Source organism: Colius striatus, chromosome 1 (assembly GCF_028858725.1).
Source record: "Colius striatus isolate bColStr4 chromosome 1, bColStr4.1.hap1, whole genome shotgun sequence".
NCBI classification, from domain to species: domain Eukaryota; kingdom Metazoa; phylum Chordata; class Aves; order Coliiformes; family Coliidae; genus Colius; species Colius striatus.
The window spans coordinates 2,656,217-2,683,232 of NC_084759.1; the positions used below are offsets into that span (position 1 = coordinate 2,656,217).

Here is a 27,016-nt window from a genome sequence, read left to right on the forward strand (position 1 = left end):
CAGGGCAAGGAGGCAGCGCGGCTCAGCGCCGGGTGCCCGCAGCCTGCCCCAGCCCCGGCCATGCCCCGCTGAGGTAAGGCGCGGGGAAGGAGGGAGGCTGGCAGGGTGTAGGCAGGAGGGAGCGAGGGCTGGGGGGTGCGATGGGGGTACGGAGGGGTGCAGTGAGGGAGCGGCTGAGGTGCGATGGAGCCGGAGCCCGGGTGGAGCCTGGGGAAGGGGCCGAGCTCCGTTGGAGTGGGGAGAGACGGCGGAGCTGCCACAAACGCGCAGCAGCCCCGAGGCAGCTCCGCTCCTGCGCAGGGATTAGTGCCTCGGGAATTTCTAGCCGCTGCTTGATTTAGCTTGGGTCACCTCGCAGGGAGCCGGGCTGTGGAGTGGGGGTCATTTCCCTCCCGGGCTGTGCTCTGCAGCCCCACACCCCTCAACCCCCCCCTTTCCACCACAGCCCTTCCATATTGTGGGCTGTATGTGGGGAGAGGCTGTTGGGGCTGTTCCTGCTGCACAGACCCACTGGCAATGGCAGCAGACCCCAGCTTTGCCCCCCAATCCCATCGGTTGTGGGACCACTTTCAGCATCCACCTGCTCCGAGCCAGCTCCAAAAGCACCACCCAGGCAGCTCCAGCACAACCTGCCCTCAGGCAGCTGGTTCTGCTCTTCAGAGAGCTGCAGGAGCTTCCCCTGCTTGCAGAATACACAGCTTGTGCCCTGCTTGCAGAATACACAGCTTGTGCCCTGCTTGCAGAATACACAGCTTGTGCCCAGGCTGTGCTTGGTGACACGTCCCTAGGGTCACACTGCTGTTGAGAAGCAGTGCCCAGGACCTTCCTGGGTCGTTTAAATTCTTAGGGACCATCCCTGGGCAGGGTCTGAGAGCCAGGCAGTGCTCACAAAGCATTCTGCTGCCTGCTTTGGGAGGACAATGTGCATGGGCTGTGCTGGGCCAGCTGAGCACCGTACCAAAGAACAGGCTCAGGCTTTCCTGGCATAGTTACAGTCATGATATCCTAATGAAGGTCGAACCAGCATCTCTTGGCATCTCTGGGAAGATCAGGGTGTACAGCAGAGGACCTGTCATGTAGGCAACATAGAGGGAGAGTTTAAAAGGCTACAAACCAGTGGGTCTAAGATCACCTGGTTGGCCCTGGCTGCTAAATCCCCCTGCAGATGGAGCTGGCAGGAACTGCAAGGTGGTCTTCTCACAGCCCCAGGCTGTTGTGTTGGTGTGAGAGGGCTTCTCTCAATTCTCTGGCCAAAAGGATGTCCAAGAACCAACCCCATTTGGTTAACCTGTGCTTTGTGCCAAGATGTCGAGGATGTGTTGCAAGCTGGCTTTCATAGAATGCTTTCATAGAATGGTGGGGGCTGGAAGGGACCTTTAGAGATCATCCAGCCCAGCCCCCCTGCAGAAGCAGGGTCACCTAGACCAGGGCTCCTCTCCCTTCCTTCTCCACTGTATGATGCTGTGGGTCTTGGGTCCCAACAGTGATGGTGTAAAGGGAGGGAATTGTTTTGTAGCTTTAGACTGAGCTTTGACAAAGCTCTGCATCCTTGTGAGACCCTGTGCAAGCATCCCCTCTGCCCTGTGTCTAAACTCCTCCAGGGACAGCAGGAGAGAGACAAACAAGAGCAAAACCAGGGCAGCGCTTCTCTGCTGTTGTTTGCCCCTCAGACTGTTTTCACCTATGGCTTTGCAACCTCTGAGCTCTGCTGATTTCCAGGCATGTTTGTCTAAATCATGCTCAAGCTTTAAGTGACAAACTGTCTGTCCTTTCTGCCTGACCTCTTTGCAAGCTGAAACACGTGGGGCCAGATTCTCTTCTCGGTCTCTGTCGGGTGAGACTGGAGTAACTTCATGAACTTACAGCACCTGCCCACTGACACCAACATTTATGAGGGCTGAATCCAGCCTAGGGATGAACCCATTCTTCCAAGGCAGTATTGTTTCTAACTCATTTCCCCTCTTCAGTGCAGGCAATTCATCTCACACACTATGAAGTTTCCAGGGGCTGCTGTGCAGTGTTTCTGTCTTACACTCGCTAACTTGTGACTTCACAATCCTTGGGTTGCCATGGAAAGGATTATGCTCTGATTAATGAAGGCATTGTCAGCTCCTAGGTTGGGGTTTGTTTTTTCTTTTCAAAGCCTTTCCTAGAGCCACACAGAACAGCTTCCAAGCCTGGCAGAAAAGGGTTGCTGGGAGAGGAGGTTTCAGGCACTCTCACTCAGTCCCAGCCAGGGTTTTGCTTGTCTGCACTGACCATGCTGTTGCTGCCTCCACTCACTGCCAGGTCAGCTCTGACAGTCATTTGCTGAAGGTGAGAGGAGAAACAGGGACTTTTATTGTTCTCTTGGGGCAGAGCCAGAGTTTTCTTGCTCCTGAAGCAGAGTGGGACGAGTGTCACTGTACCAAGGGGCTGGCAGGATGTGGAGGCAGCCTGTGAGGGAGCTTTGCACTGTGAAACACTCCTCTCTGCTAGGCAACCTGCAAGGAGAACCTGATATGGGATGAGCCAGTGTGTTTGTCACTGTGTGGTCCCCCAGCCATGCTGCTAGGTAGAGCTAAAAACCTTCTCAGGGCAGGACTGCCCAGCAGTGTCTGTGCTTAAGTTGTCCATCCATCCCCAGGCAGATTCCCCAAACCTCTGAGCTGTGCAAAAGCCCCTGCTCTGACAAGCTTTTGCAGTCAGATGCTGGAGCATGTCCAGAGATGGGCAATGAAGGTGGGGAAGGGTCTGGAGAACACATTTTGTGGGGAGCAGCTGAGGAAACTAGGGGTGTTGAGCCTGGAGAAGAGGAGCTTGAGGGGAGACAGCAGCACTCTGACACTCCCTGACAGGAGGCTGTAATCAGGGGGGAGTCAGTCACGAGTCAGTAACAAGTGATTGGACAAGAGGAAATGGGCTCAAGATGCCCCAGGGCAGGTTGAGATTGGAGCTGAGGAAAGACTTTTTCCCTGAGAGGGGTGTCAGCCCCTGTGCCAGGCTGCCCAGGGAGCTGGGGGAGTCCCCAGCCCTGGAGGGATCCCAAAGCCATGGGGCTGAGATGCTGAGGGCCAGGGGTCAGTGATGGGCTGGGCAGTGTGAGGTGAGGGGTTGGACTCCATGGTCTTAAAGGTCTTTTCCAACCAGTTCTATGATTCTATACTGGGAGAGAGCAGGGTACAGTTGTTGCCATCTCTCACGGGGAGGACAATGTGTGGAAGTCCAATGAAGAACAGGTATTTGAAGCACGTTGAGTGCCAAATAAATACACAAAAGTTCAAAATCCAAAGCCAAAAATCTCTAGGGACCCCTTCATTTCTTGGCACTGTTGTCTGAGGCCCCCCCAGACCCACCCAGCCTGAGCTGAGTGAGGTACCAACTCCCACCTCAGCCCAGCTGGGATCCAAAAACTGAGCCCTTGATCCCATTGGCAGCCTCAGAGCAATTGCACAAAAGCCTTGAGCTGCTCTTGGACCTCAGGTCTACCAAGTTCCTTTTGCAGTATGTTGATTCAGCTGCTGACAACCCCTTTCCTCATTTAACCTGGTGTAATAAGCCAGTGTTTGCCTGGGATGCAGATGACCTGTAGACGCTTCCCCCATGTATGGAAGCAGTTAAAACTCATGTGTTAGGTTGATTATAGACTTACAGGCTGTCTTGGGTGGAGGTTCTCACTGCTGTTGTTGCTGCACAAGCAGCTTGGCTTCCAACTTTAAGATGTGTGGAGGAAAGAGGGTGTGCATGAGGTTTATGCTGAGTGCTGGGAGAACTGAGACACTCTGAATTCTCCTGGTCTTGTCCTCTCTTGCCATCTGACACTGGGTGGGAGCTGTGCTGGGAGAGGGCTTCACCCCAGGAGACAAAGCAACTCACTGCAGCAGTTCCTGGAACTTAAGAGGTTCCAAAGAAACACAAGGAAGAATTTGTTCCCTGTTGAGGTGAGGGAGCACTGGCAGGGGCTGCCCAGATGGGCTGTGGAGTCTCCTTCTCTGGAGCCATCCCAACCCCAGCTGGATGAGTCCCTGTGTGCCCTGCTCTAGGTGGTGCTGCTCTGCCAGGGGGGTTGCACTGGATGAGCTTTGGAGGTCCCTTCCAGCCCCTGAGATTCTGTGATTCTGTTTAGTCTCATAGTGCTTGCAGCTCTGAAATACCTTCTACCTGAAGAGGGCTTTGCAAATGCTGAGAGGACTCACCTGCCCAACACGTTGAGGCACAAGTAAAAGGTGCTGTGAGCCCCACCTGGGCTGTGCTGGGCTTGGGACCAGGGCTCATCTCTTGGGGCCAAACCCTTGTGTGCTCCCCAGGGTATCAGTCATTGCTCAGAGAGCACATTTCACTACTCTGTTGACTTCAAGAAATGCAAAACAACAAAAAAGGCAAAAGAGATGTCAGGGGAGAAATCCAAATCAGCTTTGCACCTCTGTGAGTCCCTGGCATGCCTGCACCAGGAATACTGTGTGCTGTTCTGGTCCATCCATCCTAAAATCAATGTAGGTCAGCTGGAGAGGATTCAGAGAAAGGAAGGAGGTCTGGAACATGAGTAAGGATTGTTTAGGCAGAGACTTCAGTGTGGGAAAGACATGAGAGAAAGATATGTTATAGATCCTGGAAGGTCATGGTCCTGTGGTGAAGGCAAAAGAAGGATTTGCCTTCATTTTCCTTTGCAGTATGAAAACTAAGGCTCATCAGATAAAGCTCATAGAGACTCAAAGCAGAGTTGACACAACCTGGCATCTGTGGTACTCCTCAGGATCCTGAAAGTATGGATGGGTTAATAAAGCACCCAGGCTTGGTGAAAAGCCTCACAAAGGCTATAAATTGTACACACAGAAAAGACCCCAAGCTGCCATTCTTTGGCTCTAGAAGTTCTTGAGCTGCAAATTATCAGTGCCTGGGGGACTATTAGGGAGTAGTGTCACCAAATCTTCACTTTGCTTTTCTACTCCTCCCCAGCCATCCTCTGTTGTCCAGTGCCAGGGAAAACAACCACCAATAGATGGGGAGCTGACAAGCTGGGCTTTTTTAATGTGGAGCTCAAGAGCTTGTGCTTCCCCTCACCAAGACTTGTTCATGCTCAGAGATGCTTCTTGGAACAGTTGTGAGATATTTGCCTCTCTGCACTTGGGTCTCTGTCTTGGAGGAGATAAGGTGTCAGTCTCATTGCTTTAGTAGCAGTGCCATGTATCAAGGAAAATAAACCCCCTTCTCTTCCTTTTTCATTGAAAACACAGCAAACACAGAGAGGGGATGGATGGGATTTCTTGCAGGTTCTGTATCAGGTCTCTTGCTGGCCATTAGGGAAGTGGCACAAAGGTGGTGATCAGGGAGATCACTGCCAGACAGACAGGGGTTTGTGGGCAGTCTCCTGTGAGCCCTGGAGCTGGCCCATGCTGTTGTTAGGCTGAGCTTTGCTTTGCAAGGCAGCTGGATGGTTTTCCATGTGCTCAGAGTGTGTTGGTGTGGGGGAGTTTGAATTTGTGCTGATGGGAGAGGCTGGGAGAAGAAAATGCTTCATCTCGTGGTGTCACAGAGTTCCCAGTTTGGGCAAAAGTCCCCGAGTCTTGTGGGACCAAAGAGCTGGAAGGAAAGGAGAGAGGCACCTACAAACCATGACAGCTCCCAGCATCACAGACAGGGCTGCCAGGAGGACATGCAAACCTCCTCCTGAGGACAGAGTACAGCAAGTGTGTGCTGTGGTGAGTTGGAAAGAGCCCTGCAAGAGTGCATCAAACGAGCCCTGCAAGAGTGCATCAAACTTCTGCCTCCTACATCAGAGCCCTTGGATGTTTTGCAGCTGCAGTGGTGGTTGCCATTATGTTGTGCTGCCCCAGCTATTTCTGTCCTGCTTCCTCTCATCCCTCAGCTTGGCTGGATCAGTGCCATCAAGGCCAGTAGATTTACCCTGGGCCGAGACAAGCTCCAGAAACCACACACACACACACACACACACACACTGGGTTTGTCTCTTGCAGCCTGCAGAAGGATTCAGTCTGGAGAAACCAAGAGGGTGGTTATTTCATCTGTAACCTCCAAGCAAAGAGCTTTCCTCAAACCCACTGAGAAGCTGCACACAGAGGGCTGTCAGGCTGAGCAAGATTGTCCCTGTTTGCTCCTCTGCTCAGCTTCTTGGCTGCCCTTAATCCCAGTGGAACCCCAGAGCCAGGAGAAGCCAGACTTCTGTGGTCAGCCTTTGGAAGCAAAGCCCAGGGAAAGGTCAGGCATAGCTGGCTTGATGTGGGGTGGCTTTTGTTTGATGTGCTGGAGAGCTGCAAGGGCCCAGAGCAGTCTTTGGCACAGAAAGGAGAAAACATCCTGTTGCTGGATTTACTGGAAGCCTGCATGAGCTGTATCAACAGTGTTAGTGATCCCTCTCCCAAACATATCCCCATGCTGGGCTGGTGCTGCTACAGCACCCACCCTGATCCAAAACCAGAAGGATGGGCAAAACTAACTAGTCCTTGAGGATTTCCTTTCATTTCTGCAGGCTTTCAGAGCTCCCAACTGCCTCAGAGCACTTGGGGTGCTGAGACACAGCCCAAGGATCCACAGCAGGAGCTATTAGACCTTTTGTGTAATTCAGTAAAGCAGGACATGGAGACTTATGAACAATTAATGAGCAGCTCAGCCCAATCTGCTGTCACGTGGGGAAGGTGTCTCAGAGCAGGTACACTGCAAGCACACCATCCCTCCCCAGCAAGAGATTGCTCCTTTCCATCACAACCCAGGGAGAAGCTCTGCCTGGTGATGCCAGCAGTGCTGGTGGGTGATGGACCAGGTCCTTGTCCCAAGGGGAGGAGAGTTTCTGAGACTGCAGCTGTTCTGCTCCCAGCAAGGCACTGAGATGCTGCTTTCTCCACTGCTTTCTCGTGCCTGCACCCAAAAGCATCAGAGAGGGGAGGCAAGAGAGCACATACTGACCTTGGCCAAATCACTGTGAGAGCCATGGCAGCTTTGGGATATCATGATGAGGCAAATCAGGATTGCTGTTCACTCAGCCCAGTTATACCAGTGCAAATCAGGGTGGTGGGTAACAGGGAGTGAAAGCTGTTTAGGCAAGCTTAGTGCTCTTAGAAACAACTCTCTGGCTCTCTCCCAGTGCTTTGTCACATCTGCTCTTTGAGCACTGTTTGGAGTAGCAAACCAGGTCCTGTCCTCCCAGCACTGAGCTCAGCACTTGGAGAGCACAGTAAATAAAAAGGGCTGAAACAAAAGTCCCCCTTTTCAGGTGATGCTGAGCTCAGCCCAGGGAGTGACACTTGGCTCCAGCCACCCCTTTCCTCAGAGGAGTATCTCCAGATACTGCACACAAGGGTGGGAAGGGAGGAGATTGTTAAAGCTGGAATACATTAAGCACCTGATCAGAGCTGACTTGCTCATCCAGTCTGATTGCCATAGGAAACAAGGCTTGTGTGATCATCTGCCTGTCTCTTTAGATGTGTCACCTCATCACAACAGTTTGCTGACCAAGTTCACTCCAGGTTTGGCAGAGCTGTAGCAAGGCAAGGAAGTTCCTACATACTTGCTAACTCTGCTGCATGATGCTGGGGCTGGTTAGGCACCAGAGAGCCCAGGTAGGGTGGGTGAGAATGCTGTCCTGGATGACCTACCTGCAGGAAAGGTTTCTTGGAGGGACTGTGCCCTATTATCTGTCAAGAAATCTTATTGGTTGGAATTTCATGGTTGTAAAAGAGGCTTTTGTTAGCTCTGCTGCTTGCAGAGACACTTCTGTCATTATTTCTGGCTCTGCTATTCACCAAGTGGGAGCCTGGCATGGAACAAAGTCTCTTCATCTAGAGCTTTTTGGCCAGCCAGGATGCCTGGGGATGGGGGATGCACCAATTGTTAGTTTATGCCTGTGCAATACCTGACACATTACAGAATCATATACTGGTTTGGGTTGGAGGGAACCTTAATGATCATCTTATTGCAAGCCCTTCCAGCAGCCCAGGGTTCTCCCAGCCCCATCCAACCTGCCCTTGGGCACTGCTAGGGATGAGGCAGCCACAGCCTCTCTGGGCAGCCTGTGCCAGGGCCTCAGCACCCTCACTGTAAAGAATTTCACCCTAATACCTAATCTAAATCTACCTTCTCATATGCCCTTTAGTCTGACTCTGTGGCAAAGACCTATAAGCATGACTTCAGCTCAGCCAGCTGATGCCTTTGAGAAGACAGAGCCTCCCATGTGCTGAAGCACACTGTGGGACTCAATATGCCACCAAAAGGTGAGGAGCTGTAGATGGAGCAGGACAGAGTCCCCCATGACTCAGTTTCCCCAGCTGCAAAGTCAGTGTAACATTTTACATGTGCAGCCAATGAGTCAGGGAGCTTCTGTCCTCTTTTCATCTGAGCTATGACAGAGCCAATGTCTCCCAGCACTGCCTCATGCTGCCCTGAGGGATGTGGTGGTGATTGCACCAAAGGCACTCTGGAAGGGCAGAGCAGAGTCTCTATATAGTTTGAACAGTCTCTCTTCAAGCAAAACACCCTCTGTAATCCTCAGGAGTTTCATCAGGATGAAACAGGGCTGGTATCTGCTGATTTGAACCCACTTAATCCCTCTAGTCCCTGCATTTGGAGGCTGACCCCAGCCTCTCTGGGAGGCCATCCTGAATTTCTCTAGGACCATGAGAGATAAAAGGATAGTGTTGGGGCAGGCAGAGGGAGGATTTCACTGGAAATCCCAGCAAAGGAGTTCCTGCTGGAAAAAAAACCCCTCACAGGATTATAACAGCTTGCAGAAGCCCTGCTCCAGCCAGCACTAAGGAGAGAGAATGCACAGCCAAGGCTGGACCTTTAAGGACCAGCAAGAATAGAGGGTGAGACAGCCTCTCATTAGGACAATTTAAGGACAGAGAAGAGCAGGGGAGCTGCCTTTATTAAAGGCATTTTGCTCTGGAGCCATAGGCATAGACCTGAGTGCCTGCAAGATGCACATTGCACCTTCCTGGTTCTCCTTGGGCAAAGCCACGTCCTCCCTCTGTGTCTCAGTTTCCCTCTGTGTGAAAGGAGGATGGCACCATCCCTCCCTCCATAAGTAAGCTGGGATTCATGAGGGAGTAACACAGTGTAAGAGCTGACCAGAGTGAATACCAAAACAGTGACTGCTGTACAGACTCTCTCTAACAAACCTTTCCATGTCAAAAAGCAGAGCAGCAGCGGGTTAGTAATTAAGTTACTGGACTGAGATTAGTCTGGTGTTCAGATCTTACCTCTGCCACACGTTGTCTGGGTGCTGGCAGGTCATCTAGAGACTATTTTAAAAGGAAGCACTTCATGGGACTTAGAGCCTAAGTACCTAAACCCCTCTGAAACCACTTCAGGACCAAGCTCCAGTGTGCCACGAGACAAATCACCTGACACCCCATACACTCCATCCTGGGGCCCTGGTGCCAGCCTGCAATGGGTGCAGTGCTCTGTCTGCCCTCTATCTTGGGGCAAGACCTGTGGTCTTGTAGATTCATGGGACAGAGAGCTTGAAGGGCCAAGGAGATGATCCAATTTCCTTCATAGCACAGCCCAGTTATTCCTAACTGGAGCCAGTAATATAGAATTGGGCAGTGAATATATCTAGGGGATATATGTCTCACTCTATATAGAGTAGAAATACACATGTGCAAACCTTCCCTTGGACCTTCATGGAGTTCTCAGATTATAGATTCAGTCTTTGTAGCTGCCTGAGCAATACAACCAGAGGATTACACTTGCATCTGAGATGTGGGCTGTGGTTCAGGGATAGGAGGGACTGGATGGCTGAGAAGGTTACTGCCTCCTGAACCTGGCCTGTTCATGCCACACATGAATCTCCTCCCAGATTCATGCATTTGTTGTCAAACACATCAGCCTGGAGTCAACCACCACATCTGTGTGCCTGCCTTGCTCTGTCAATGGCAGGAGGTGAGCAGCCCATGAAGGAGCAGGTCCATGGTGACCTCACTAACCCTTGGTCTGTTCAGCCCAGGCTACTTGGAGCTCCCTGAGTATAGGTGGGCACAGAGCTGGGGAAGGGGCTGAGGGAATGGGGGTGTTGAGCCTGGAGAAGAGGAGCCTGAGGGGACACAGAAGCACTCTCTGACACTCCCTCACAGGAGCCTGCAGGGAGCTGGGGTCAAGGTCTCTGCTCCCAAGTAACAAGAGGAAAGGGGCTCAGGTTGCCCCAGGGGAGGTTGAGGCTGGAGCTGAGGCAGAACTGTTTCCCTGAGAGGGGTGTCAGCCCCTGTGCCAGGCTGCCCAGGGAGATGGGGGAGTCCCCAGCCCTGGAGATATTGCAAAGCCATGGAGCTGAGATGCTGAGGGACATGGGGTAGTGATGGGCTTGGCATGATTGTAGGATTATGTGATTGCACGGGGTTGGGAACTGGGAAGCCTCATTCCTGGTCCTCACTTCATTGTCTCCTTGGCTAATCCCTTGCCTTTGCAATGTGATAGCCAAGACATCCCCTGTTTAGTGAGAACAGAGCTTGACAACACGGGCCAGCAGATGCTGTCCTCTGAGGACAAAGTGTTTTGTCTGAGCTGGAGGCAGACAACTGTAAGATCAACAGGCAAGGAGCCCTTTGCCCCTGGCCAGGTATAACCTGGAGATAACAGGAGTGTGGGCGAGGAGGTGGAGGTTGATCTCTTCTCCCAAGTAACAAACGATAGGAAAAGAGGAAATGGGCTCAAGTTGCCCCAGAGGAGGTTGAGATTGGAGCTGAGGCAGAACTGTTTCCCTGAGAGGGGTGTCAGCCCCTGTGCCAGGCTGCCCAGGGAGCTGGGGGAGTGCCCAGCCCTGGAGGGATCCCAAAGCCATGGAGGTGAGGTGCTGAGGGCCATGGGGTGGTGATGGGCTTGGCAGGGTGAGGTGAGGGGGTGGAATTGATGATCTTGAAGGTCTTTTCCAACCAAAACTGTTCTTTGACTCTAAAGAAGAGCTGAAAACAAACTGCAAACACCATTTAGCCAGCCTGCAAGTGCAGCATTTTGCCCAGATCAGCTCAAGCCTGCTCAATCTGAATTATGCTGAAATTACACCTGACTGCTCAGCCAAAAAGGGATACTTTATTTGATTAATTGTGGTGGCTGTTGACAAATCCTCTGTCAGTGGTAGAGGCTGATGCACAAGAGGAAATTGCCATCCTGGGGAGGCTGCGCTGGGCGCTCTGCTGGGATCAGATGCCATCCTGGCCCATTGTTCTGCTCTTGCTACGTGAAAGCACAGGGAGGGAGAAAAGGTCAGGCCTTTTGTTCAGCTCCTCTACCTGCCAGGCTTTTTGGGGGGATTGAATGCAGGGCAAATCTATTGAAAGTCCTGCTGAAGGCTTGAAAAATTGATGCCCCTTTCCTGACTGCTCTCAGATGAGCAGAGGCTACAGATTGATTCCAGAGGAGAGAGTTTTCTGTGGGTTTTTAGCTCTAATGTAGCCCTTTTGTTTGGGACTCATTCAGATGAGGTGTTTTTCTCAGTGATATTGCTACCAAAAGCCTTCCAATGGTTGGTTGAGAGCCAAACCTGTCCTGTAGAGTCAGTTAAATGGTCTTTTGATGTATTCCCAGCACAAGCATGGGAGAGAGGAGGGGACATCCACAAGAAACCAGTCAGCTCAAGCTTCCTCGTTAGTCAGTGGGGAGAAATAACATTGACTTCTCCAATGGATGGAGTGAATCCCTCTCAGAAGCAAGTGTTTGTCCCCACAGGGATCTGGGTTGATCAAATGCCGTGTCTGTATCTGAACAGCTCAGTTCCACTTTGGGTGTCAGATGGGATCTGGAGCACAAAAGTCCCCAAAGGACTGAGAACCACAAAGTGATCTAAATGATGCTGTCACAGGTGAGAGGACAATGTGGGCTGGTTTGATGCAGAAGGGCCACAACAGAGATGTGCAATAATGAACTCTCTTTCTAGGATTTGCATGCTTCTGTCTTAGTCCCAAAGCTCATGTGTGTAAACACAGGTGACACTGATATTAGCTCCCAGCTCTCCTGTGACTTGTGCACGTGGCCAGGAGGAGGCAAGAAAATGCTCAGGCATTGCTTTACAGCATTCCTAGATAGCAAGTGCAACACAGGGTGGGCTCTTGGCTTTGTGGAAGCTTTGGTGTTTGTCTTGAGCTCTGTTTAAAATTTATATTCTAAGGCCTACAAGGCTTTTAGGTTAGTTTTCTTTCTTTTAATACTTTGAGACATTTCTCATTAGGACATGATGTCAGCTCAAGGAGTTGCACCCTCACTCTAGCTAAACACAGGCAGTGTCAGCCTCACTGGGGAGCTGCCTATCTTGTCCTAATCCAAAATATGAAAGACCTTGGGTAACTCTCATAGGAGATTGGTGCTGCCATGCAGAGGACTGGACAAGCTCTGAGATCTTGGTCCTCTCACCAACCGGTACAACGCAAGGGCAAACAGGACGGTACAGCTCAGAGCTGTCATCATGGGCTGTGATTAATGCCTGCAGCTCCTGGTGGAAGAGGGCACAGAGCATCACATTCCTGTCTTTCAAAACCCTTCACACTCAGCCTTCAGAGAGATCAACAGCTCTGCATTTCATGTGCTCCTGATTCTAGGCTCATGGAAACGGCATAGTTGGACTGAAGCCAGCTGTGTCTCAGACACTTCATGCTGCTGGAGGTCTGGAGGGTGAGGTTTTGAGCTGGTGTTTTAATGGTGTTTACATTTTTAGCTGCTCCATAGTAAACCTAACAACAAGGGGAGCTCAGGATGTGGTTGAAGTGCTCAATATTCACACAGAAGCCAGCTTTCAGTTCTACTTAAAGTTGTTGAAAGTCAGCCCCAGCTCTTGGATAGTGAAGCCTTTGGTTGGAAGCTGCCGACTGCACAAGCCCTGTCACTCATGCTGTGTAGATTACATCCTATTTATGGGTGGGTTCAGTTACAAGCATCACTTCCCTGGGTTTCAGTTGCACTTGCAGAATGACAGATTGCAGTGTTCATTAGCACTGCCCTTTCTTCCTTGAGCTACTAAAAAAACCCCAAAGCCTAGTGTTCAGAGATGCAGAGTCTCTGTGTAGCTAATGCATGGAGACTACTCCCAACCTGGCTGCTTTACTTTGGCACTTGTAGTCTTTCCCCCTTTGAGTTACTGAGTGAATTGCTTGGCAGGTTGGCTGTGTTCTTCTGTTTAGAAAAAGCTTGGATTTACTTTGAGTAGCTGGAATTTTCAGGGGCTGGACACCCCAGATCTGCAGGCTAACTGGAACAGCCTGTTTTGTAAAACACAACAACTACCAAGTCTGCCCTGGGAACAGCAGCCACCCACCAGAAGGAGAAGCCCAACAGGAGTACCCTCAAATCTAATTAGTACCTAATCCTGTGGCTCTCATCACCATAAGGCTGAACACTGCAGGAATCTGCACGTTCCCTCAAACAGCCCTTGCAGGCTGGTGTTTAGTTACATGGTGTTGCATCCATGACTAGACACTTACGAGCCTTCCTGAGGATCCAGGCTTCACAAGGGATCTTTGCCTCCCACTATACCTTCACGTGGCAGCTTGCAGCTCTGCTAGAATCTCTCTTTTTTCCCTCAGTTGTGCAGGCAGCTGGACCCACAGCTGATGGGGAGGTAATTCTTTACATTAAAATGCATCTCTCCTTCAAAGCAGATATTCCTTTGTCTCCTGACAGTAACATTCACTGGAAATCTGGTAGCCACTCATGGTCTGATCTAAAAGCTGTAGGCAAGGCTTTTCTTAACCTTCAGTGAACTTAGATGAGAGGTTTTTACAGAATCATAGAAACACAGAATGGTGGGGTTGGAAGTGACCTGCAGAGATGCTCCAGCCCAAACCCCTGCTAAAGCAGGTTCCCCTGGCTCAGGGGGCACAGGAACGTGTCCAGCTGGGCTTGGAAACCTCCTGAGAAGGAGCCTCCACACCCTCCCTGGGCAGCCTGGGCCAGGGCTCCCTCCCCTCAGCACCAAAGGACTTGCTCCTCCTGGGCCAGGGGCACTTGCTGTGTTCCAGCCTCTGCCCCTTACCCCTTGTCTTGCCACTGGCCACCACACAGCAAACACTGGCCACAGTCTCTCCACATCCACCCTTTAGGGATTTCTCAGCATTGCTGAGGTGCCCCTGAGCTCAGGCTTCTCTTCTCCAGGCTGAACAGCCCCAGGGCTGCAGCCTTTCCTCCTCACACACATGTTCCATCCCCTCAGCATCTTGGTGGCCCTGCACTGGTCTCTCTGCAGCAGTTCCCTGTCCCTCTTGAGCTGGGGATCCCAGAACTGGACACAGCAGCCCAGATGAGGCCTCACCAGGGCAGAATAAATGGGGAGCACAACCTCCCTGGCCCTGCTGCCCACACTCTCTTCATGCCCCCAGGCTGCCATTGGCTTCTTGCCCACCAGCCCACGCTGCTGCTCATGGGCAGTTGCTGCCCCCCAGCAGTGCCAGGTCCCTGTCCCAGAGCTGCTCTCCAGCAGCTCACCCCCAGCCTGTGCTGCTGCAGGGGCTGGTTCCTCCCCAGCTGCAGGACTCTGCCCTTGCCCTTGTTGAACCTCATGAGGTTCCTCTCATCCCAACTCTCATCCTGCCCACCTCTCAGTGAATGGCAGCACAGTCTCTGGTGAATCAGCCAGTCCTCCCAGTTTGGAACTGACTGTTTTTTCCAGCACCCTGCTGTGTGCTGATCACGTCCCAGGGCACACAGGGCCTGCAGGCAGTCTGTGTCATGGATGCACTGGTCACGTGAGAAATGGTAATTCCAATGTTTTCTGCAGCTTATTGGTGTGGTGACCTGCCTTGCTGAGGTGACAGCATCCTCTCATTCCTCACGTCACCTGTCAGCATGACCTCAGGCTGATCCTTCTGTGCAGAGGCGGCAACTAAGGCATAAACAAGGAGACTTTCCCAGCAGAGCACAGGCCGAATGGTGCTCACTGTGTCCCTGTGTCTTCATCACAAGAGGCTCCTACTGTTTCCTCACTTGTAAAAGCTCAAGGAGTGCCATCCCATCTGTTACAAACACCAGCAAATACTCTGGGTGAATTCCAGCTGCCACTGCAGGGCAAGAGTGTTGCTTTTAACATGAGGTTTAGGGAGCCCTGGCCCAGGCTGCCCAGGGAGGGTGTGGAGGCTCCTTCCTTGGAGCTCTTCAAGACCCACCTGGACACGTTCCTGTGTGACCTGATCTAGGTGGGAGCTGCTTCTGCAATGGAGTTGGACTGGATGATCTCTAAAGGTCTCTTCCAACCCCACCATTGTGTGATTCTGTGATCTTTTCTCCACATTAAAAGAGGTGATAGGTAACAAAATCAGAAGTCTGGAGTTTTCTCCCCACTGGGGGAGTTAGAAAGAATGCCTTTTTCTTGTGAGGATGATGATCTGTTTGCCACAGGAAGAGAGTAAGTGAGCAGGCCTTACCATGAATGTTTCAGTCAGGGGAGATGCTAATGTTTTAAGCAATACCCACAACAGCATTTGTGAGACTCAAAGTCTGGCTTTTCCTCCACCAAGGTGGGAGTTTCCTTAGAGTTACCTCTCAGCAAGTCCTGGACAACCAACCTTTACATAGTCTTTGAGGGCAAACCTAAGTAGATGGAAGAACTTACCTTTCTGTGTGCAGGAAAGCAAACTGAGAGGCTACATCCCCTAGAGACAGGGATGTCCCAGGCAGCACTGAGTGTGAGGAGATCAAATGTACCAAGGATTGATCCAAGATGGGCTCAGAAACCGTGGCAGGTGGTCTGAAATTGTTACTGTGAGAACCCAAGTGTTTGGTTGATGGAGAATTGATGGGAGTAGGCTGTAAGTGCCTTTCCAGGGACAAGGTACCAGATGGTGAAGCTCTGATGTACCACTAGACATAGCTCATACCATGGAGAAGGTCCAGCTTGATATCAAAGCAAGGTCACATGTCTCTTGTAAAGAGTTTCCCCAGGGTATCATCCTGATCTCAATCTGCTCCATGCCCTGGTCACTGCTCCAAGCCAAGTGGTGTGTGAGACCCTGGCACAAGGGAAGTGGAGGTGCAGCAGTGGGGCAAAACCCTGCCATGTGGGCCCCTGTGTGGGGTCTGTTGTGGTTGGTAAGATATGACTGGCTTCAGTTAGGAAGCTGAAGACAAATACACATGAGGAGAAAATACCTCATTTTAAACACTGAGGATGGAACAGGCTGCCCAGATGGGCTGTGGAGTCTCCTCTGGGGACATTCCAAACCCAGAGGACAAGTTCCTATGTGCCCTACTCTAGGTGATCCTGCTCTGGCAGGGGGGTTGCACTGGATGAGCTTTCCAGGTCCCTTCCAGCCCTTGAGATTGTGTGATTTGAACTTTGGAGCTCTTTACCTAGTAGATTGTTTCTGTTGAGAGCTTGCTTTTTGATCAGGGAAGATACTCATTAGCCAACAAGAAGATGAGTGGCTGCTGTATTCAGACTAATACCTTCTGACCTCAAAGCCCTGCTCCTGATTTGGGGCTCTAGGAAGAATGCAAAGATACCAATTGGCATAGAATCACAGAATGGTGGGGGTTGAAAGGGACCTTTAGAGCTCATCCAGTCCAATCACCCTGCAGAAGCAGCTCCCACCTAGATCAGGTCACACAGGAACGTGTCCAGGTGGGTCTTGAAGAGCTCCAAGGAAGGAGCCTCCACACCCTCCCTGGGCAGCCTGGGCCAGGGCTCCCTCACTCAAACACTGAAAAAATAGCTTTCCCTTCCTGATCCAGATCCTGCCTTTGCTAAGGACAAAGGCACTTGCCTCCAAGGGTGTAGGTCTGACCTTTCTATTCACCATTCCTCAGATGAGCAGTAAAACACATTGCAAAATCTTTAATCCTCCTCAGATCCGTTGCTGGAGGGCAGGAGGTCGAAGCAGGTGTGTGCAGAGAGCATCAGTGTGTTAAACCTCCTTACTCAGCTAAGGTGACACATTACATTTCTGCCAGTCAGGTGAAGTAGATATAAGGTGAATGAACTTCTCTTGTTGTTGTTTTTTCATGCTATTAAATGCCCAAGGTGTTCTCCAAAAGACAGGCTCTGCACCAAGCTGGGTGCAGAGGGGAACGGGCTGTGAACATTCCATGTACACACCCCATCAACTCATTATTCATTTTCTTTGCAGGCAGGAAAATCACCTGGGATGTGCAACTTCAGGAGAAAGGAACAGAATCATTTACATTTAGAGTGAAATACCTGAATTTCTCCTAACCACTTGCTTAATGAGCATGTGCTCTGGAGGATTAGCACTGCAGAGTGATCCCCCAGGCAGTATGGGCAGTCATGTGGTTGGACTCTGCTCCTGAAGTGCCAAGGAGTGCAGAAATGCCAATTAAACAGATTACAGTAGCAACCTTCTTCTTTGTAATTGCAGGATAATGGCTTTGTCCAGGTTCCTCAGACTTTCTCCCTACAGAGCTGAACTCTCTCAGGTTCTTTTTCATCTGAGATCTCTTCAGAAGCACGAAAGCCATGGCAGATGTCTCCATGGTGGTGACCTTGTGCTGAAGCACTCCTTAGCTTCTGTTGACCACTGCTTGCAAGCAAGTGGCATGTGTAGTTCCATGTCCTACATCATTCTGCATCCAGAGGCAAAGTCCCTTCAGCCTCACCCCACAGCCTCCCTCAGATACTCCTTTCAGGTGATGCTCAACTGGTGATGCCCAGAAAGCTGCAAAATGAAGCACATTTACCAAAACCACATTTTTCCAGAGGGGTGTCTGTGCTCTTGTGTTATGTGTGAGTGATCTGGGAGAGGCACTGGGCACATTTTGTTTAGCCCAGCTCGTTTTCCATACCAGAAGCAGCTATAGAGCTTCACACAGGAGATGAAGGTGGGATTGAAGTCCCCTATGCTCACCTGCCAGCCAGGGTCAGAGGGTCCAGATGGCTGCTTTGTTCCACGGGGCTCCTGTGAATTAGCAGCTGATCTCCCTGGTGCTCACAAAAGCCCAATCCTTCTTAATGACCCCACTGGGAAGAACAGGGAGAACAGTCTGCTGTTCTCCCTGCCCTTCCCTTTGGGATTTTCTCTGCTGAGCAAGCCATGGGGAAAACTGGCTGCTTATTCTGTACAACCTCCCTTGCAACAGCATCATGAAGGAACTTAGAAAGAGTTGAACAAGAGCCAGCCTGCTGACTTGGACCTTCAGAAAATTAAGACCAAAATAACACCAAAGTGTTATTTAAAGCAGCTGGATATATAAACACTCCTGCAAACCTGGCCCAACAGCTCTTCAGCATCACCACAGGCTGGGCTGAGCAGGATGCCCACATACAGGGTAGTTTTGATGCTGGGAGACAGGACAGCCACGAGATGAATGTCTGCAGGAGCAGTTCTGAGACTTGAACCTGTGGCTCTAATTTGGCCTGTGCAAAGAGATCCCCCATCCATGGCTTTTGCAACATGGATACCCAATGGGACAAACTCAGCTGGGCTGTTTGTCTGATTAGCATGCAAGTAATGACTGGAATACTTAGGGCTGCCCTGTTGGGTGACATCTCTGTTTTTCAGAGAGGGAAACTTGGACAAAGAACTGTAAAATGACTTGACCATGGCAGATGACCTTCAACCAAGAACTTAGGAAGCTGCTAACCCATCCAGTGTTCAGCACTGTCCTTACCATGGTCACGTTACAGACCTGGGAAGGAGCTCTGGAGAACCTCAACCAGTGTCTGCTCTGAGTCAAGCCAAGATTTCATAGAATCACAGAATGGTGGGGGTTGGAAGGGACCTTTAGAGATCATCCACTCCAATCCCCCTGCAGAAGCAGGGTCACCTAGATCTGGTCACACAGGAACGTGTCCAGGCAGGTCTTGAAGAGCTCCAAGGAAGGAGCCTCCACACCCTCCCTGGGCAGCCTGGGCCAGGGCTCCCTCACTCCAACACTGAAACAGTTTTTTCTTATATTTAAGTGGAACTTTTTGTGTTCCAGCTCCATCTCATTACCCCTTGTTCTGTCACTAGATACCATAGAAAAAAGGGCTGCCCCAACCTCCTGACACCCACCACTGAGATATTTGTAACTATTAATGAGAACCCCCTCAGTCTCCTCTTCTCCAGACTAAACAGCCCCAGGTCCCGCAGCCTTTCCTCCTATGAAAGATGTTCCAGTCCCCTGAGCATCTTGGTGGCCCTGCACTGGCCTCTCTCCAGCACTTCCCTGTCCCTCTTGAGCTGAGAAGCTCAGAACTGGACACAGGACTCCAGATGAGGCCTCACCAGGGCAGAGCAGAGGGGGAGCAGAACCTCCCTTGACCTGCTGCCCACACTCTTCTTGCTGACCCCAGGCTGCCATTGGCTTCTTGCCCACGAGGGCACGTTGCTGGCTCATGGTTAGTTTATTATCAGTCAGGACTCCCAGGTCTCTCTCTGCAGAGCTGCTCTCCAGCAGTTCAACCCCCAGCCTGTGCTGGTGCAGGGGGTTGTTCCTTCCAGCTGCAGGACTCTGCCCTTGTCCTTGTTGAACCTCAGGAGGTTCCTCTGTGCCCAACTCTCAAGCTGGTCGAGATCCCGCTGAATGGCAGCTCAGGCTCTGGGGAATCAGCCAGTGCTCCCAGTTTGGTGCCATCAGTGAACTTGCTGAGGGTCACTCTGTCCCCTCATCCAGGTTTTCAGACTGTTCCCAGTGGAGCAGACTCATCAGCATCCCTGGGCTGTCTGTCTCAGGGCTGGAAAGTCATTTTCAAGCCATATAAATTACAGACAAGAACAATAATTCAGTGTGCTATAGAGAAAGATTCAAACTGAGAATTGGGCAAGTTGCCTCACAGCCTTTCAGATACTAAAGTGGGCACAAGATTTTCCACCAGTCATCTATCTTCTAGAAAAAGCAAATTCATTAGATGTGGTGAAGTTGTCTGGTGAGTATTTCCTAGTGAACAATGATGTCTTGGCTGCTCTGAGGACACCAGTTCCTTTTGAGGGCAATGAAGAGGGATCATGTAGATGGTTCCAGCAACTGGATGTTTTCTTTACGATGGTGAAGGCACTTAGATGGCAAACTCAGGGAGCTTTCAGTGGGGTAGTTGTCTGCCTTCAAATATATGGTTGGGAAAAGTGTAGAGTTGCTACAGGCAGCTTGGTGAGGAAAAGGGAGAATCACTGGAGATGCTGTTGAGGCTTTACAGTCCCTGCAGGAGCTGACAGAGGTAATTCCTGCCTTCCTAGATAGGATGGAAACATCTGTGTTTCCTACTGCAGCTGAGAGACTACAGAAAGTTCAGCCAGCAGGATCAGTGCCAAAGACAAACTCTTGTGTTACTGACCAGGATGAGTGCAGTTGCTGCTGCTGGGGAAGAGAAATTGGTCTTTTTGCCACAGGGAAGCTGTACTGGGACATTAGGATGGGATATTATCACTCTTTTTGTTTCTTTACAAGATTGAGTCTGTCCCATATTGTGTCTTTTTGGGTCATCTCACCTGGAGATGGTTGAGAAGGGGTGAAAAGACTTTACTCTTCCATCCCATCCTCCCAAGCAATGTTCTTCTTTTAGTAAGGAAAGGACAAAGGTAAAATTATAGCTAAAACCAGGGAACAGAACATTTAGGTTTGTATGACAAGTCTGGTCCATTTTGTCACTGTGAAGGGAAATGTGTCCTCCAAGATCATCCTTCATCAGCCTTCACCTCCCCAGTGCCCTGTGGGAGTTGTGTCTCAGATAAAATGCCTTTTTGCCTGCATTTTAAGGCAGGAACATTTTTACCACACTGGGAAGCGTTCCACATAATGAATACAACAATTACTGATCACCAACATAGCAAGCATGACTTGGAGATTAAAAGCTGCAGGCATTTGGCTCTTTGAAAGGATTTTTTCACTCATGTACACCATGTATGGTGCTGGGAGCACCATGAAGTGGCCCCACACACCAGCAAGCCCAAACCCAGGAGCAGTGTGGGATATTCCTCTGTGAATCCCTCAAAGGTACAATTTCCACAACAGGCAGCAGTTGGGAGTGGAGACACCCAGTCCAGGTATCAACTGCAGGCTGTGATGGGGAGGCTCAGTATTTCCCTTCCTCTCCTGAAAGCAGTTTTGATAGATAATCTTGTGTGCTGTGAGGACAGGGCTCCCCTTCTCCATGTGATCTGTAGCACGGGACCTGATGACACATGCAACAAATCAGCATCAGTCTGTTTGCTGGGTTAATCCTTGGATAACTTTCTAGGACTCAGTTTACAAAATATTACTTGCATAATCAACCTCCAGCCCCTGGTCTCATTCACCATGGTGCAGGCAGTAATCTGGAGGTATTAGAGGATTGTCTCTCACTGTCTGGAATGAGTATTACGAAAGCATTGGGTGCTCCCCAGTTTAAGGGCTCCCATCTCTCCTTCACACCTCCAGGCTGCATCTGCCCCTTTAGGGCTGGGGTCTGTGAGTCAGAGTGTCACCTCATTAATTGCTGATTTTTGCTTTAGGTCCATTCCTTGGTGATTGCTGATGTGTTTATACAGGAACCATGGTCATTCTTCGCCAGGTAAGTGAAGCATTCCTCTTCTCAGTGGTTCTAATTCTACTCCATCACCCCAAGGACTAACAAAGGTCTTTTTTGGGGGAGAGGGGAGGAAGATCACATCAGACTATTTTTATCCTATTCTATATCCCTAAAAGGACTGTTACAAGACAGAGAGATGCTCATTAGCCTTAATCCTTGATTGGCTTAGAGGAAATCATTGCTTTGTGTGTGTAGTCCAGATTAACCTCGTGCAATGTTCCACTTCTGTTTTCTCATCTGGGATGGCCCACAGGCTGCACATGAGTCCTGGATATGCATAAGAATGAAACAATTTACTGCCTGCCTTGAAGAATGGTCTGGTCAAGAACTGATTGTCAGTTTCCAGGAACAGTGCTGCTGTGGCTGTGTAAAAATAGAGTCATTTAGCACATTTACAAAGAAATGGAATTGAATCATTATGTTGCATGGCAGCTCTTGTGTAGATTCTGAAATAATTTAGGGCTTCAGGTGTTTTCCCTCTGTTTAAGCATAACATACCTCACTCTCAGCTTCTGAGCTATTGCCATGACTTATGTGGGGAGGACTGATAGTACTGAGTGTCATGTATTAACCATGAGCCAGCAATGTGCCCTCGTGGGCAAGAAGTCAATGGCATCCTGAGATGCAGCAAGAACAGAGAGGAGAGTAGGTTGAGGGAGGTTCTGCTCCCCCTCTACTCTGCCCTGTGAGGCCTCATCTGGAGTCCTGTGTCCAGTTCTGGGCTCCCCAGCTCAAGAGGGACAGGGAAGTGCTGCAGAGAGGCCAGTGCAGGGCCACCAAGATGCTGAGGGGCTGGAACATGTGTGTGAGGAGGAAAGGCTGCAGCCCTGGGGCTGTTCAGCTGGAGAAGACTGAGGGGGGATCTCATTAACATTTACAAGTATTTGAAAGGTTTGTCAGGAGAATGGGGCAACACTTTTTTTCTGTTGTCTCCTGTGATGGGACAAGGGATAAGGGACATAAGCTGGAACACAAACAGTTCCGTTTAAACATAAGGAAAAACTACTCTAAGGGTGAGGGAGCCCTGGCACAGGCTGCCCAGGGAGGGTGTGGAGGCTCCTTCCTTGGAGCTCTTCAAGACCCACCTGGACACGTTCCTGTGTGACCTGATCTAGGTGGGACCTGCTTCTGCAGGGGGTTGGACTGGATGAGCTCTAAAGTTCCCTTCCAACCCCCACCACTCTGTGATTCTATGATTCTGTGATTAGGAGCTTAGTCCTCCTTCAAAAGGCTCAGAAGTGTTGGCTCCATGTCACAAACTTGATGCAGTTTACGATGACAAGGAAAATGAGTGTGGAAATTAAAACAAAGCAAGTTCATATACTAGTCTGAAAGCTTGGAGTAGCAGTTGTGACTCTAAGAAATACCCTATAACAAATCTGTGTTAGCATGGTGTCACTCCAGGCTGATTGTAATGTCTCTACTGGAAGTTGTCCTTTGTGGTTCAGCTACTAGTTTGCAGTCCTCTGTATTGGTATGAATTCATCTTTTGCAGAGCTTTAATCAAATAGACCATCTTCCTAGTTATCTAAAAACAAGGTGTCCTGTTCTAGGCAGGGAACTTCTGAAGTAGTTTTCTTCCCACATGCCTTAGGGCAGGATGGATCTCCTCAGTGGGTTTCTCTCTCCCTTTTTTACATAAGCCTTAAGCAAGACTACCTCAGGCACTTAACATTTGGGTGAAGCCAACTGAGAATGGTGAGACTGGTGCAGGGACATCATTCTTTTCTTCTGTCACCTCTGCTATCATATGGAAGTGCCTTATAACAAAGGGGACAAGAAGATACCTCCAATAACACCATCAAGGCACTTTGGCATCTACCTTGATGCTAACTAGCCAGTCCCAGGATCTAGTCTGGGATTTGGTTCCTTGTTAAAACCTCAGGATGTGGTTGGTCTGGTGTGAAAATGGGGCTGAATTCTTGGGCTTTTACATCTTGTGTCCATAGTGTTGCAGCAGCAAAGCTGGAACAAAGCAGGAGTGATGCTGCCCCGATGTCAGCAGATGAGAGGTGACTGCTAGGATGTTACAATGAAAGGAATAACACAGTGATATTTCTGATCTGAGAGCTGTAGGCTGGAAAATAAACCTGGAGCCATTTGTGATTGATGTGTTTGTATTGCCTGAGTGCTCAAAGCCATCTCCAGGCAGGTATTACAAGAACCCTTGGCATTCCCTGTGCATGTTCAGTCTCCTATAGGCTTTTTTAGGGAAGACACTCAGTTGTTTTCCATACAAACATCTTTTACTTCATAAGGGCTGGGTGTCAAAAGTGCAGAAGAGTAAACAAATGGACTCCTGGAAGTTCTCACCTGTTTGTGGTGGTGCTTCATTGCAAGTGGCAGCAATATATCATCATAGAATCATCATAGATGTATTCTCAATTGCTGTAAGATTTTATCAATACATCTGTGCTGTTCCTTTTCATGTTTTTCCCTCATTCCTGAGTGTGCACAACATACTCACAGTCCTCCCCTCCCACCCCTTTTGCCCTGAAAACTTTAAGACCAAATCATCATCAGCAGCAGTAGATCAGTGCAGAGCTTCTGGCCTCTACAGCTTGGTTTACCTACCCTTACCCAGCTATAAATCCAGGAATCTGGAAGATGAGCCCCTTCTGCTCTCCCAGCAAAACAGTTCACCCTGGGATCTCCCTTTGAGGCTGGCTCTGGGCAGCTGAACACGGAGAGCAGTGCAAGGCTACGAGCAAGGAGAAACCCACAGAGCTCCTGCCCTGTGCCTTCCACCCACTAATTCAGAAGAAAAGCCAATATTGTTCCCTAGCAGAGGCCTGCAGGGAGCCAAACTTATCAGCTTTAGTCACTAGCAAATTGCTCATGGCAAGTCCATTTCCATGCACAAAGAAAGGGAAGATGGAAAAAGAAGGCTCCCTAAATTCCTGCCTTGGCATCCTGACAAGTTCATTTGGCTCCACAGCACAGCATCAGCTCATTCCCACACGTTCTGCCTTTTATTTAAAGCAGAGATGCTTTTGGAGCCAGAGTGGAGCCCAGGAGGATGTGTTGGCCCTGGCCAAAGATGACCACACAGCCTGGTGAGGGGGTCTGGGGAGAGGGTTTTGCCAAGGCTACTGCTGTCTTGATGGCAAGTCACAAATGTTTGCTGCTTGCCACATGGCTGGTTTTGCCAGCTGTCTTCTCTCTCATATAGACAGCTCTCATATAACCTGATCTTAAATCCAGGCTTTCCCAGAGCTGCAGGTTTCCTGCTGCTGTGCCAGACTGACAGAAAACAAATCCACTTACCTGATGGGGAATAAAGCTTGCAAAAGTTAGGTATTTCGTGTAGGACCAAGTTCAGCATCCCACCAAACTCATCCACCAAACTAGACTTGGCAGAAGATTGCACTGTTCTGGTCTCCCCACCATTTCCAAACCACATGAGGAATGTTGCTGCTGTTGTGGATTTCTCTCAGTCTTAGTGGCCCTCCAACTTGATCCTGGGGTTACAGGGAGAGAAGTAGATACAGGAGCAAAAAGAAACAGCAGAGACCTAAGCTAAGCAGAGAAAGAAAATTAAACCTCAGCCAGAAATCAAGGTCCTGAAGGATCAAGTGCTGTGGATACCTCATGCTATAAAACTCTTCTTAGTTCAACACCAAAGCAAGAAAATTGTCTCCAACTAGTGTGAAGCTTTGCAGGAGCCAAGGCTTGGTCAGAGATGTCTCTCCTGGCTCAGCAGTGCTCTTGGTGAGGTGACTCTTGGGGGCACTGCCAAAACCTCGTAGTTTCTCTGCAGCCATCTCTTCTGCAAAGTCTGTGTCACCTCTGGCATTTCTTTGAGCATGAAACTCCCAGTACAGCTCAAACCTCACAAAATGAGTCCTACATAAATGTGACTGTCTTTGATCTGTCCATCATTGTGTTTTCTGAGGGTATTTGTGGCTTTCTGTTCTTGTACCAGGACTGGATTTTAGCTAACATTGTCCTTTCCCCTTCTTGCCATTTCTTAGGTGTTTATATAGAGAGCAATCACTTTCCTTCCTAGCCTTGGGGTCGACCAAAATCTTACAAAACCCTTTTGTTCACCCCTGTAAATCAAGCTCTGCAGCCTTCTTGTCATAGTGTCAGCTCTGCACCTACTCCAGCTTATTTTCTTCTTGCCAAGGCCAGAACTGCACATTGCACTGCAGGTGGAAGGATTTTTGCAGGTCATTAATGAGCAGGAATAGATGTTGTGACTGCTGTCATTTACAGAGGCTTGGTTTGATGCTCCAGGAGATCTTTTCCCTTGGTGGGAATGAGAACAGAGCCCACACTTTGAAATCTTTCATCACAGACATTTCCCAGCTGGGCTCTGTTAGTGTTGATGTTACCTGGAGCTCACATGTTTGGGGTGTTACTGCACATTATGCATTCACCTTTGCTGAGTGATTCATTGTGCTGTGTATTTTGTTAGCAAGGAGGAAAGAGCAGGGGAGAAAACCCACGTTACTGTCAGTCTCAGGGCTGATCTGTAATCATGTTATTCTAAAAAGCAAGGTGGCAAGTCCACTGTTTGGGTTCTCTTTCTCATAAACACTGAATAATTTAAGTCTTCTCCCATTTTATGCCTTGTATCTGTCTGATGTATGAGTCTGAGGCTTCCCTGGATAGCTGTAATGCAGCCATGAAAAGTCCAGCACGAGCCAACCAAAGGGCATATTTGCATATAGATTGAAACATGAATCGTTGGGAGCCATTCATTAGATGCAGTGCTCAAGACATTTGGCATTTTAACAGCTCTCTGCATCAAATCCTTTCCATCAAATTTATGGGACAATTAAAGTGCTGGGGTAGCTGTGTGCAGAAAATGAAGCTGCAGGCTGGGGAGATGTTCTTGTGGCACTATGGCTCCAGAATATAAATTGCATGGTGTCAGATAAAAGTAGAGCAAGCAATCTCAGCCCTGGTGTGGAGATACCCTGCCTCTGACACAGACTGTCTGAAACACACTTGTTATCAACCTTAGGCAAGCCCTCAGGATCCATCTTCCCCAAAGTGTATGCACTGAAACCTTAAGCTATTTGATCTGGAGAGAGAGATGGCTTGGAGTGAGAGTTGTTACATGTGTGGGTGACAATGGGACATTCATTTGAGGGTATAAGAAACTCAATAACAAACTTTACCTTGAATTCATCTTGGAACCCTACATTTCCTCAGGGGAAACCCAGTCAGTCTCCTCTCCCAAGGGACAAATGGTAAGAAAAGAGAAAATGGCCTCAAGTTGCCCCAAGGGAGGTTGAGATTGGAGCTAAGGCAGAACTGTGTCCCTGAGAGGGGTGTCAGCCCCTGTGCCAGGCTGCCCAGGGAGCTGGGGGAGTGCCCAGCCCTGGAGGGACCCCAAAGCCGTGGAGCTGAGGTGCTGAGGGCTGTGGGTTAGTGATGGGCTTGGCAGTGTGAGGGGAGGGGTTGGACTCAGTGATCTTAAAGACCTTTTCCAACTAGAATGATTCTATGATTCTATAAAATGCAGAGCAGCTCATGTGTCTTGACTGACAGCAACTCTTTGTCAGAGCCCTTAAAGGTGCCATTTAACTTGGTGAGATCTGACGTCTGGAACCTTTTCTCTTAAGCCCTCCAGCTCATCATGGCCTCAAATTG

At 49.8% G+C, this 27,016-nt stretch overlaps 1 protein-coding gene across 1 annotated transcript in view; it reads left to right on the top strand.

The window, feature by feature from the left end:
* The window catches only part of MYO7A (myosin VIIA), a 121,164-nt gene continuing 94,148 nt past the window's right edge, over positions 1 to 27,016 (top strand). Inside the window, exons 1-2 of the mRNA XM_062020336.1 lie at positions 1 to 73; positions 21,336 to 21,394. Coding sequence (XP_061876320.1) covers positions 21,377 to 21,394 — 18 coding nt within the window. The 5' untranslated portion in view covers positions 1 to 73; positions 21,336 to 21,376. The remainder of the gene's footprint in view (positions 74 to 21,335; positions 21,395 to 27,016) is intronic.